Source organism: Contarinia nasturtii, unplaced genomic scaffold (assembly GCF_009176525.2).
Source record: "Contarinia nasturtii isolate CC-2019 unplaced genomic scaffold, AAFC_CNas_1.1 Cnas_scaffold_1037, whole genome shotgun sequence".
Classification (NCBI taxonomy): domain Eukaryota; kingdom Metazoa; phylum Arthropoda; class Insecta; order Diptera; family Cecidomyiidae; genus Contarinia; species Contarinia nasturtii.
The window spans coordinates 2,404,276-2,416,559 of record NW_022198383.1 but is presented as its reverse complement, the minus strand read 5'-3'; the positions used below and the strand labels follow the sequence as shown (position 1 = coordinate 2,416,559).

At 34.6% G+C, this 12,284-nt stretch overlaps 3 protein-coding genes and 1 long non-coding RNA gene across 5 annotated transcripts in view; 2 read left to right on the top strand and 2 right to left on the bottom strand.

Annotated features, from left to right (window-relative positions):
- Positions 1-279: 279 nt before the first annotated feature.
- Positions 280-4,479, bottom strand: LOC116344169 (homocysteine-responsive endoplasmic reticulum-resident ubiquitin-like domain member 2 protein). Its single transcript, XM_031772599.1, has 4 exons — positions 3,858-4,479; positions 2,018-2,286; positions 1,293-1,913; positions 280-1,220 (listed from the first exon to the last, which is right to left on the bottom strand). Exons 1-4 carry the CDS (start codon positions 3,990-3,992, stop codon positions 908-910), a joined length of 1,338 nt encoding a protein of 445 aa, XP_031628459.1. The 5' UTR covers positions 3,993-4,479; the 3' UTR covers positions 280-907.
- An 845-nt stretch (positions 4,480-5,324) lies between these two features.
- LOC116343772 lies at positions 5,325-6,206 on the top strand. The gene is made up of 2 exons (XR_004201356.1): positions 5,325-5,726; positions 5,815-6,206. It is a non-coding gene; the product is annotated as an uncharacterized LOC116343772 (long non-coding RNA).
- On the bottom strand, positions 6,200-8,388 carry LOC116343770 (methyltransferase-like protein 17, mitochondrial). Its single transcript, XM_031771993.1, has 7 exons — positions 8,200-8,388; positions 7,972-8,131; positions 7,741-7,899; positions 7,095-7,507; positions 6,776-6,988; positions 6,435-6,718; positions 6,200-6,356 (listed from the first exon to the last, which is right to left on the bottom strand). The coding sequence occupies exons 1-7, from the start codon at positions 8,251-8,253 to the stop codon at positions 6,239-6,241; spliced, it is 1,401 nt and encodes a 466-aa protein (XP_031627853.1). The 5' UTR covers positions 8,254-8,388; the 3' UTR covers positions 6,200-6,238.
- A 304-nt stretch (positions 8,389-8,692) lies between these two features.
- Positions 8,693-12,284, top strand: part of LOC116343767 (serine/threonine-protein kinase Haspin homolog ALK2) — a 19,467-nt gene continuing 15,875 nt past the window's right edge. For both annotated transcript variants that reach the window (XM_031771990.1, XM_031771989.1), the window contains exons 1-6: positions 8,693-9,076; positions 9,182-9,265; positions 9,336-9,494; positions 9,580-10,523; positions 10,612-10,718; positions 10,828-10,882. In XM_031771990.1, the coding sequence (XP_031627850.1) occupies positions 8,886-9,076; positions 9,182-9,265; positions 9,336-9,494; positions 9,580-10,523; positions 10,612-10,718; positions 10,828-10,882 (1,540 nt within the window). In that variant the 5' untranslated portion in view covers positions 8,693-8,885. The remainder of the gene's footprint in view (positions 9,077-9,181; positions 9,266-9,335; positions 9,495-9,579; positions 10,524-10,611; positions 10,719-10,827; positions 10,883-12,284) is intronic.

The window sequence follows — 12,284 nt, the reverse complement described above, 5'->3', positions numbered from 1 at the left end:
CTAAGTTCAGGGCATACCCTTCATATTGAGAAACTGTTCAATTTTCTTTACATATTGCGAAATCACCAATAGGTTAACAAATTGTATCGATGGACGTCTTTTTTAAATGCTATTATAAGAAGGGAAATATATAAAACTTGATAGTTTTTTTTCAATTTTGCAATTTTATTTAAATGTAACTTTGTGGGAAATATACATTTAGATTTGTTATAAATAAACAAAATAAAGAAAAAAAATATATATAATGTAATGAATTACACTTGAAAAAAATCCATCACGTTTGTAGATTTAGTTGAATTTATTCATCTCAAAACATTTCATTAGTTTCTAAACGGTTGCATTTAGTATAATTGCAAATAATAATATAAACTAATAAAGTCTGTTGACACCTCAAATCTGTCTCATTTTTCTGTGGCACCACATGATTCATTGAAATTGATTCATGAACAAACAAAATTGAAAATTCTCATCTAAATGATGTGTATTTTATTTTGCTGTAAATAATAATTATTTGGAGTTAATATTAAGTGCTGTTTGTTTTTCATTATTAATGCATTGACGCGTTCACTGTCTGCTTCAAAGCGCCATATTGTGTTGTGGAAATTCACTAAACAATTTTATGCTACGGATTTAATTTAAATTCATGTTTTTTCCTATCAATTTGCATAAATTTGCCGTTGTTTCATCGATAAGCGGGCGATGCGATTTCTCTATGATGCAAAAATCTTATAATTTTTTGTCAAATTCAATTGAAGAGATGTCAATGTATCTCGCTTCGATTTTCTATTGAACATTATTAATAATATCTTTAACTTTAATCTTTTTTGTTGTTGTTGTTGTTTTTCAAAATGTGTTTTTCGTCGAGTGAATATAGTGTATACATATATTTATAGATCCAAAAGGGCCATTAAACCGCTGGTGTTTCGGGTATCAATGATGAAAAGAATGACGAAATGAATGTACGAAGAAGCGTTAATGTTGGCAATCGATTATTTTCGTCTTGTTCAGCACTGGGTGTCGATGGTGTTGTAGTCGTAGTTTCAGTTTCCTGATTGATCAGTGGTGTCGATTCTCCTTCTCTTTGGTTAGTTTCACCGTCATTCCCATTTTGTGGTTCGGCATTTTCGGCTGGTGCTGGCTCAATTACTTCTGGCTCCTGAGCCACTTCCGGCAAACGTTCCGCTTGGCCTTCCCGCAGATTTCTTAGGTAGTTTTTATAACTGAAATTATATTATTAAACCGTTATCACCATTTTGGACTGCATCAGTTTTGAATCAAATGTTAACACTTACAAATAATATAAAAGAATAGCAATTATCACAATTGAACATCTTCCGGGCGACGAGTAGAAGTAAACGAGCGACATTAAAACAAGTAATCGACTGATTGTGTACAAAATTTCTAGCCAATCACGATTTTCGGCTTCGTCATCAACAGCAACAGCAGCGGCCGCTTGAAATCTTGGAACCTGTACGGCTTCTGGTTGTTGTTCCTGCTGCTGTTGTTGTTGTTGCTGCTGTTGAGAAGCTTGCGGTTCGCTGTTTGTAGTCGACGATGAACTCATATTGGTTGCCGCTGCAAATTGTTGTGGCATACCGAAATTCGGCTGTGGAAAATAGTTCGGGAAATATGGAACATTTGATGTGGCATTGCTTTGTTGTTGCATCGAATTTGCATATTGATTCATGTACTGCAAATACATTTGATTCATCATATTTTGCATAGCCAATTGTTGTGCTATTGCATACTGCTGGGCATACTGTTCGGCTGTGTACTGTGGTTGATTGGCATTCGATTGGGCAAATGACATTCCTGGCATGAATGGCTGTGGCATATTCAAATAACCGGTCATAAATGGTGGCGGTGATGTAGTTGGTGTTTGGTTTGCATTTGCAGCACCAGCATTTCGATGTCTAGACAACGATAAAAACGAACAAAAGAAAAAATACCATTATTTCCATAAAATGTAAATGGATTGCATGCAATCGATGTTATTTCAATTGTTATCTCTGCTTACCTTAAACCGTCCGAGCCGAATGTCGTCTCTGGTTGTTGACTTTGTTGTGATGACTGTTGTCTCGATTGTTGATTGCTATCGGTCGCATCTTTTCGAGTCGATTGTGATGATTTGGCTGATGTCGTTGATGCCAACGATCGATTTTTTGGTGTATATACTAAATGGACTGTATGCGTTTCTTGACCCTCATATTGTCGTAGAACATCTTTTAAAATATGCGCATCGTTCAGCAACTGGCCCGAGTAAATTAGCTTCTGTTCGTCCAATGTCTACATACAATTACGGAAAATAATGATGATATGAATTACCGTTCGGTATTGTGATAATGACTGTGATTTCAACAATAACACGTGACACTGACATAGCGAATTGTTGTTGTTGTGCACAACGCATTTTGGTGGGTAAATTTCTAATTAAAAATGCACATACATTAAATCATATCAAATATGACCTTGTATCTATTTGTATTGGTGGGAATACATTTAGAAGGTAATTAAATTAGAGCAAGCAGATAGATTTTTTTTTGAGCCACCATATGTTTCCGTTTGCTATCTGTCGGAAATTTTAGATTTTTTATATATGAAAAAAGTAGAAACATAAAATGTTTGAATTTCATTGGTATATCTGATTTTCCAAGCGGTATTTTTGGATTATTTGTTCAGTTGTTATTGGCTCTGACTGAATTTAAATTGTGTAACTGGCTGTTTTGTCACTGTTGACACTTTAAGCATGTATTATTCAGAAAGAAAGTTCACATGTATAATTCAGAAGGTGTCAAACATTCAACTCAAAATGCAACGAATTGAAGTGATAATTAATGAAATTTCTTTTAAATTCGTATGTCTGACTCAAACTTGTTTTTCTATTCGAGCGAAAAAAAAATTTGTATTTTTTTTCAAATTATTCATCGATTAAAATAATTTAACGGGGATTGCATCATATCTAGAATAGCATCGAAATACGTGGCTTTTCTATCGATAAACATGTAATTTTATTGTCAACACATGTGCATTTGTTTGGTAAAAGATATTTGATGCAGCCGGTGTATATTTGTATGAGATTGGAGACTTTTTTTTGCGAATCTCGCTAATGAGCGCCATCTGATTTTAGTGTGAATTAGATGCAAAAACTGAATTTAATTCTGTAGCATTGAAATGAAAAAGTGAAAAAACAACAACAATAGCACGGCCACACAGAGCTGTACATCTATGCGTGCTGATGCATACATACACATATACGCTTTCTTCATTCTTTCATTCCATTGCTATACGTATCTCACTGGTCAACAGATCTATGTAGCCATGTTACTGTTGTTGTTTTTTTTCTCTTTTTCGATTCAATTCATTGTAACTAAATTGAGTTCAACTATGGAATACAAGATGGCACAGATGAGGGGAATTCGCATTTTGTCTCTTCATAGGCTTAGCCGGTTGATTTGATGTAAGGAGAAGCAATTGAATACGCTAAAAGAAAATTGCGGCGCAGTTCGCAAGTACAATATAGAATGAATATAATAATAATCACACAATCAACACAGCGATTGTATGCATGAAAAAAATCAAGAGCTGTTTCTCATTCTCGCCCGTTTCTCGTTCGACGGCTTGTGTCTCACAGTATAGACTGCGTATATATGTCACAGATGGAACGCTCACATGTATATATTACTTAACTACACCCAAATATTGATAAATATATATTTTTTCGCTATTCATCGTTTGCCGTGCTTCGAACGCGCCGTTCTTCACTTGATGTAGCTTTTTTTTATCGATACTGATAATGATAGACACTTTTTGCTTTTTGTTTTTATTCGACAAAGTTATGATGTGTCACATTTACTTACCGGATTACATGGGTATACTTCAGATAGATAGCCTTTGAGTTTTCGAATCGACCAGGTTGGTTCGCATTTTATTGTCTGGTCTTGAAACTCTTGATTGGGCGCTTTGACAATTAATGTTACAGGCAATGGATCCATTTTTTTCACCGATTAAATGCACTTTATACTATCCAACAGAGCAGCGTCGAGAGTCCGCAATTTCAAACAATTAACAAATCGTCTCAATCTCAGGTCCAAATGGTGACAATTTCCAATTTTTTTCCTTTCTTCGACAAAACAAATTCACATCCGATTCACTAAAATATTTATTCGACTATTTTTTTTGTGATTTTCTACAACAATTGAGCTCAATTAAAGTTGACAACGAAAAGAAAATAAGATCAAGTGCACTAATAAAATGATTTCGTTCGTTGTTCTATTGTTGCCAGCACGAAAAATCTTTTAAGAAAATAATGTCAAACCGATAAATTCACAAGATTTTGACGTTCTTTTCGCTTTCGAATGAATTTATTGTCTGACAAGAAATATTTTTCAACAATTTATAAACGAATCACACGGAATTATTATCGAATGTATATTTGCACGATGAAAATTTTCGTGGTTTCTCGTACAGTGAAAAAGTTGATTATTTGTTCGCCTGTCATTGGATGAAACGCTGTGTTAGTGTTTTTTTTCCTCTGTCGTCGCTGTTACCATACGTTTCGTTTACATTACGAATGTTTTGTGATGATGTGAGACGGTCACCTGGATTTGTCTCACTCTAACGCATTACGTATGATGTACCGACCGTCGTATGCGGAGTGTACTCATGTGTTTTGAATTTTTCATATAAGCCAAACACATTCATTCGATGCTGAATTTGTATATTCTACTGTTTATGTTTTCAATTTTATTTGCTGGTTTTTTGTTCATCGTTTCGTTTATTATTAAAAAATTTTTCGCTTCTTCTTTGCTTTCTCATGATCTACTTTCCATCATATTGCAATTGAATTCAAATAAAACCGAAAAAATGATAGCCCATTTATTTATTTGAAAATCGATTACTAAACAATTTCAGTGAAAGTTCATAATTTGCCAACTATTTTGATTACATTTTCTTTGTTTTTTTCTTCGAATAAATTGTCGTGATGATACACAAGTTGGTATTTTACCAAACCAAACCATGGAGTTCATATAGTGTATGGACAGATGCATTTTTTATTATTTAGTCGCCAAGTTTTTTAAAGGACAATCACTTAATAAGCCGATGATAGGAGCGTATATGCCGTTTGCACTATGAATATTTGAAGCATCAATTACAGTTACGTGCAATTAATTGGATTCGAACTTGAACATTTTATCAATCATTCCAGCCACATGTACGAGAAAAACTTAACATGCCATGCACCCAATATGAACGTGCTTAAATCGGTAGACATAAACATTCGTAATTTTTTTGTTGATAATTTGGCGCGTTTACTAATTGTTTCTCAAATCCTAATACAGTCTCAAATTTCCAAACCATGGTCGAAAAAACCTTTTTTTTAGCCGTATGAATGAATCATATTGAACCTATCGAATTTCATTGAGTCATCATTGTCAAACTGCAACGTCAGATCGCGTTTAATAAAAGAGTCGACAAATTAAATAAGTAGTTGCACGAAAAGTCGGTCGATATAAGAAAGGTCGATATTGAAAAGAGGGTTTTTGATTCAACTCGGATCAAAATCGATTACTTGGGGTCAAAAATCATATCAAATCGAAAGAGGTAATCCAATTCGAAGGAGGAGAAGATAATCGGACTCTAATAATATTGTGTTATTGCTACAGTCGCCGAATTTTGTGCATATTTCCCTCAATAAAATCGAATGTTTACACAAAATTAAATAAACAGTAAGCAACAGTGTTAATAATGATCTGCTCTTCAATACTGACCGAAGTATATTCGATAAATGAGCTTCGATTTTTTCGTCATTCTCAGTTCGGTTTTGGACAAGACAAGTTGATGTCAATAAGGTTACTCACCGCAATTACAGTCGATCAAAGTCACCGTTATGGAAAAACAGTGGAAAAGCCAATTGAAAACATGGAAAGAGTTGAGGGATCAGTCAGATATGCTGATAAAACGAACACTGGAAAAACATTTTCCATGCGATTATGCGAGTCCACGACCGGAAATGGCTCACACATCATATCAACAAGCGGAATCGTCGATTGGTCGTGCGTTGTGGGTTTATGCACGTGCTGATCTAACCATAAAAGGCATTCAATTACAACCAAAAGGGCCGCGAAACAAATAACCTAAAAATCAATTGAATATTTTTTTGTAAATCAGCGACGAAACGGAGTAATAAAATTACACGAAATTTAGAATCTATTGACTTTTTATTTACATTTTCAACAAACTACATTTCAACTAATTTTTCATCATCCGATTTGTCGGTCGAATCACATTCGTTTTCCACAATTTCAACTGGCATTCGATCGCCCCAGTCACTTTTTCTCGCACAACCGTAAGTATTTCTGAAAGAAAAAGAACAATTTCAATTAAAACAATGTTAATTCCAAAGTGAAAAAAAAATATGTCGACGATTGACATACTTTGAGTGTTTGCCTTTTGTCACAACTAATTCCTCCAATTTGCCTCGATGTGTGCACAGTTTGCATCGTGTGTGTCGCGTTCTCACTTGTGTCGGTCGCACCAATCGTGGCCAATTCATTGTGGGATCGTCATCTCGTGAACCTTTCTTAAAAACCACATAACTGTACCGAATGATTTCATCTTTGGGCCGTTGACCAATGTCCAATGAACGATATCTGGCGCTGAAATTACACGGTGTGCCATCATCTTTCAAAACACGTGGACAAGCCATTTCATGTGGACACTGGATAAGAAAAAAATCAGTTATCTTCGCGGATTTGAATAAAATATTTTAACTGACCGGTGCAAAGAGGTAGCCTGATTGCCTATTAGCTTGCTGCGTTAGAAATTCTCGTGCTTCCTCAATTAATTTAAATCCGGTATTTGTGCCATTTTCAATTAGTACCATATAGCCGTCGCATTTTTTCCACAGTGTAAGCAAGGTATCGAGTCTGGTTTTCAGGTCAGGTAGCTCATTCAATGTGAATGCACTCAGTATCAGGTGAGATTTAAACTGAAAATTGGTGAAAATAAAACATATGAATATTTATGACATTTTTTTGTTAGCTGTTTAATTTTGTATTTTGAGATTTTTTTTTTTTTTTTGTATAAATATTTACCTCATCTGAAGCCGGTAAAAATTGTCGATAAAATACATTTCTCAATGAAACTGCTTTTTGATCATTTCCATCGCGCAAAATCAATTCGGCCAAATCGTTCATTTGACCACTTTGATCGACCAAAAAATATTCGTACACTGATTTTTTCCAAAGTTCCGATACTGCCCATGTACCCGTTCCGACGCCAGCACCAAAATCAAAAAACGAATGCGGTTGAAATTGTGGATCTCTCTTTGCAATCTCACTTAAAACTTTTAAAACAGCAGCATACTCCTTATCAGCCCGTCCAAATAAATGCGTACGTGATCTGAACTCGTCATAAACAATCGGCTTCCAATTGTAATTTCTCTGATAATAAATTCTCAACACTTCATATTTCAACGATTCTTTTGCCCGCGAATTATCATCACCGGCTACATTTTTTAATAAAAAAAAACATTTGAAGAAAACTCATTTTGCTCGGAATAAATGACGGCCTTACATAAGAAACACATGTAAGTAGGCTGGTTTTGCATTTGCCTTTTGCGCTGTCTCTTTATATATTTGGTTTTTGCTCTCATAAAATTTGTATTAGTATTATTTGCAACATGTTCTGTATGTTATTGTTTTCTTCTAAGGCCGTCAAATGATATGCATTAAAACATACCCAGATCAGATACACGTTGAACTCCAACATTCTTCAGAATTTCCTTTTCTATACTCTTTTTTTGTGTATAAATTTCTTTTTGTTCTAATGGTATGCGACGTGCAAACAAATGCCGGTCCAGTTTCTCGCCTTCATCAACCAACTGAGGAATTTGCGATTCTAAAAATGTGTAAAAAAAATTTCGAGATTTAAGCATGGTAAAAACAAACTAAGAAACTAAGTATCTCTCACGATCCATTGCAGTCTTTATTGCTTTGCGTATTCTTTCAGGAATTTCAATGGGACCTAGGTTAACCCTTCCCGGGTGATTTTTTGGTTTGTATAATTCCTCCTCTAGATCTTTGTTTATTTTGTCATCTAAATGCACCGAAAATGATGACCAAGAGCGAACCTTTAACGATTAATTCAAATTAGTGGCCAGCGCAAGGAGGCAATTTCAAACAAGGTTAAAGAGCAAACCTGAACCAGTCGAAACACATTTCGCAGCAGTAACGCACCTTTAAAGTGCAACATGTTTAACGTTTTTTAATTAAAATATTCAATTTTCAATTTATTTGAAGAAATTCGGTGATAAGTTCACATTAAAGTTCATTTGTTGTCTATTATTTAAAATCCAGCATGTTATGGGTCCGAAATATGAAATGACAGTTGTCGGAGTGTTTTGACAGGCAGCGACTGCAACGCTACAACACCAACATTGATGATTCGATTGAAATGATGAAATCATATCTAAAAAAAATATTGAAATTTTTTTTCTCTATTTTCCAATTACTTAAATTCAAAATTAAATAATAAAAAAATTAAATATGGAAAATATTCTATGTTTTCTTTTAATCATTCAAAGCAAACATTATTTCGAAACTTCGATTCATTGTGACAGTTGAGCGATAGTGGCGACGCCATTGAATCAGTGCTTGTGTAACTTGCATGTATGCGTGTATCTCACATCAATTCAAATCTAGTTTTCAAACGTATCACAGCTTGTTTGTGGCATTCACTGTTTAAAAAAAAAAATGAAAAACTCGAACAAAATCGATTTCATCACGAAAACGTTTTGAACAAATTGCTTTTCATCGATAGTTTTGTGCAAAAGTGTTGGTTTTTAATTTTGTTTTGAGTTCATTTTGACGGGAAAAAATGTAAAAATGGTGCGAAAGTATGGAAATAAAACCAAGCAAAAGAGTCAACCGGCGAAGAGTACACGAACGAAAAAAGGAAAAAAAGTTTCAAATGTGGCTAGCCCACAAACCATTTCGTCATCGTCGGACCTCGATTACACATTACCCGAAGGAAACCATCTTGACTCATTTGATCTCTTTCGATTGAACCAAGTACAGTTAGTAGAAAAAATCCATTTTGTTTCGGTGTTCAATACACACGCACATAAAATTAGGTTAGCGGTTTAAATTTTGGATATTTTTTTTTCATTCCCTTTATGTAGTACGTTAAAAGAGAAAAAAGTTTTAAAGAAAGATGTACGAGCATCATTCAATCGAGACAGTAGCATTGATGCGGACTCAGATGAGTGAGTATTTTATTTAAATGTCATATTTTTCACAGTTTTTTTAACAAAATGTTTTTTTTTTAATATGTAGTTCGTCGATGCAAGTATCGATACAGGTATCGACTGTGGAAGAATCCATTGACAGTGAAGATGAAGAAAATGTGGACCCAAGGAATTCTGAGGAAAGTCTTCCGTTACAGGAGTCCATAAATTCTTGGAATAGTTTTCGATTCAGTGCAAATACACGGGCGTAAGCATTTTATTAAATCATTTTTTTTACTCATTCCAATAAAATTCACATCGACTTATTTCCATTAAACATTTCATTTTTATAGACGACGACAGCAAGAGAAAGCTAGATTGAAAGAATTACAACCAAAACGACCGCCAACAAATTATCTGAATTTAAAACCGGCATTTCATGTGTCACCACTTGATAAGTATTTAAGGCCACACTTAACACCACAATTCACGCACACCTCGACACCCGAAAAATTCTTTTCCGAAGCAAATTTGAGTAGCATTCATAACGCGACTGATGAGTCTGCTGTAAAATTGCCTGAAAACGAAAAGCCAAATATCAGCCAAGCTGAAACAACAAAGCCATCGTTTATTCATCCAGCAGTGTTTGTTGCCCACCGACGTCCAAAACCAATGCCTGGACGGCATTTGACGTTTTCGTCAGTCGAACGGACACAAATGGAAAAGAATGATGACGAAATGATGGACAATTCAACAGCGTCGACCAGCATTGTCAGTGTAATGGATATGAGTAGTATACTTGGATGCGAACACGAGGAGAATGCGCAACTTTCGGACGAAAGTGTTGACAATGCATCTTCAATTAACGAATTAAATACATCACATACAAATAATAAGACTGAAGACAATATTGAAAAGACTAAAAATAGCAAGCAATTTATTTCTAATCAATTAACTAATATAAATATTTCGGCCGCAATTGTGGCAAATGATAGCCTAAGTTCGTTTGAAAGTAATGTTGAAAATGATATGGCCTCCAAAAGTCTATTGAATCAATGTCACAACGATGTGTCTAGTGATGCAGTTATTTCGGTATCATCGTCGTCGACAACAAATTCACCAACGACAACAATAGCTAAAGTCAGTATCAAGCCTCGGGTTGGTTTCGATGCATCTAATTCCATTCATGAATTGAGCATGGTCTCAGAACAAAATATATCTAGTCAAAAAATTGTGATGAAAGGTGGAAAATGGCGACGAACTATCTTTGAGGCGCGTCGAAACAAAGTTACTCAATGTAAGTTTAAAATATATACATGTAACTAATTTCTTGGGTCATTTCTGTTGAAGTATTTTTTTCTAATTAAAATAATCATCTCTTACAGCGCCAAGACGAACGTTGGAACGAAAAAGTGAACCAAAGTCAAGAGAAAGCCATATTCGACCAAGTCAAGGCAATATTCTACGACGAAGAAGCATTTTTATTAAGGACGTAAGTAGTTTTTCTCTCTTTTGCCATTCCATTTTCATAGTAAAAAGCATAAAACACATTTTGATGGATTTTTTTTAAATAATAAATTTCGTATACTTTTTCATTGTAGATCCCAGATCGAAAGACAATTAATAGCCAAGTGCAGCGAAAGTCTCATCAAACCGGTAAGTTTGCATTCATGATTTCTTTTTCCCTGTTTTTTTTTTTTAAATCGTTAAAACTCGACGAACAGAACTTCAAATAAACTGCAACTTCATGTTTAAATTTAAAAGCCGAAAGCCGAAACAATCATACATAGACGACGACGACATCGGCTCACATCGAAGATAAATGAAGTGTAATCGGCTTTACGTATTTATCTCTCTCTTTTCTTCATTCGAAATTGTGTGCTGTGTATTACGATTCAAGTGAATGCTTTTTACACGACTGTAAAGTGCACGAGACAACGCTACAGCTAACCTTTCACAATAACACAGTTACGAGTTCTCGTGGTCTGGCTTCCATATAAAATTATACATAATTATAGGAGTCGCAATGCCAGCAACACGAAATCGTATTTCTTGGTATTTTCTTTTCAATCCATTTTGGTCTTTTGTCATATATATATCGCCATCGTTTGTCCATGTATGTGTGTGGCTCGAACAAAACATGCAATTTCACAAGTACCTCTATCCATCTCCGTCGCACCGATGTGTCATCACTGCACGTTCTCGTCTCTTTTCGCTTGCTCTTTGTATCACACCATTGGTTGTGACTTGTGTGTGCGTGCATGAATTGTTGTGAGTGTGAATGTGTGTTTTATTTTTTCGTAGAATTGCCATCACAGCGCACTGTTTGTGTAATAGCTTGGCTTGGGTTTTCACTACAATATTCATTTTCTGTACGAAAATATATACATGTATCATGTGTGCGAGCTGTATGGTATGCTTGTGTGCGTTCAATTTCTTGAGACTGTGTACGAATAATATCGACGAAACGAATCAACAAATTGCCAGATAGAGAAAAATTCACAGTCGAAAAACAACGTATAGCTTCGTTTATTTTATTTTCTTTGGTTAAAACGTTTTCCAAATTGTGTGAAAAGTGTTTTTTATTTACGAAAAGTAAATGTTATAAGTAATTTTGTGTTTGTAAGAAATCAAATTCGATAGACTTTTCATCAAAATCAAGCGAATATATTATTTTGTTCGTTAGAATTGTGAGTGTTGGAAAAAATTCGACTTTGCCTTTTGTGCGATTTTTTTTTTGTTGTTTGAGTTTGTTTGCTAATTCACCATTTATTCTCATTTTTTTTCTCGATGGTTTAATTGAGTGAATGACAAAAAATATTTTTTGCTTGCATTGCATTGTAATTACAAAGCCACCAGTCAGTCAGGCTTAACATTTTTTTTTTCAACATAAAAATATCTTTTTCAACAAAAGTGAATAAGTATTGGTTTATTACAATGCAAAAATTAAATCTAAGCTCAGTAGAAAAGCAAATAAATAAATGTGCGAAGTTAGCAGAAAAAACACACATAGAGAGAGAGAGAGAGAGAGAGAGAGAGAGAGAGAGAGAGAGAGAGA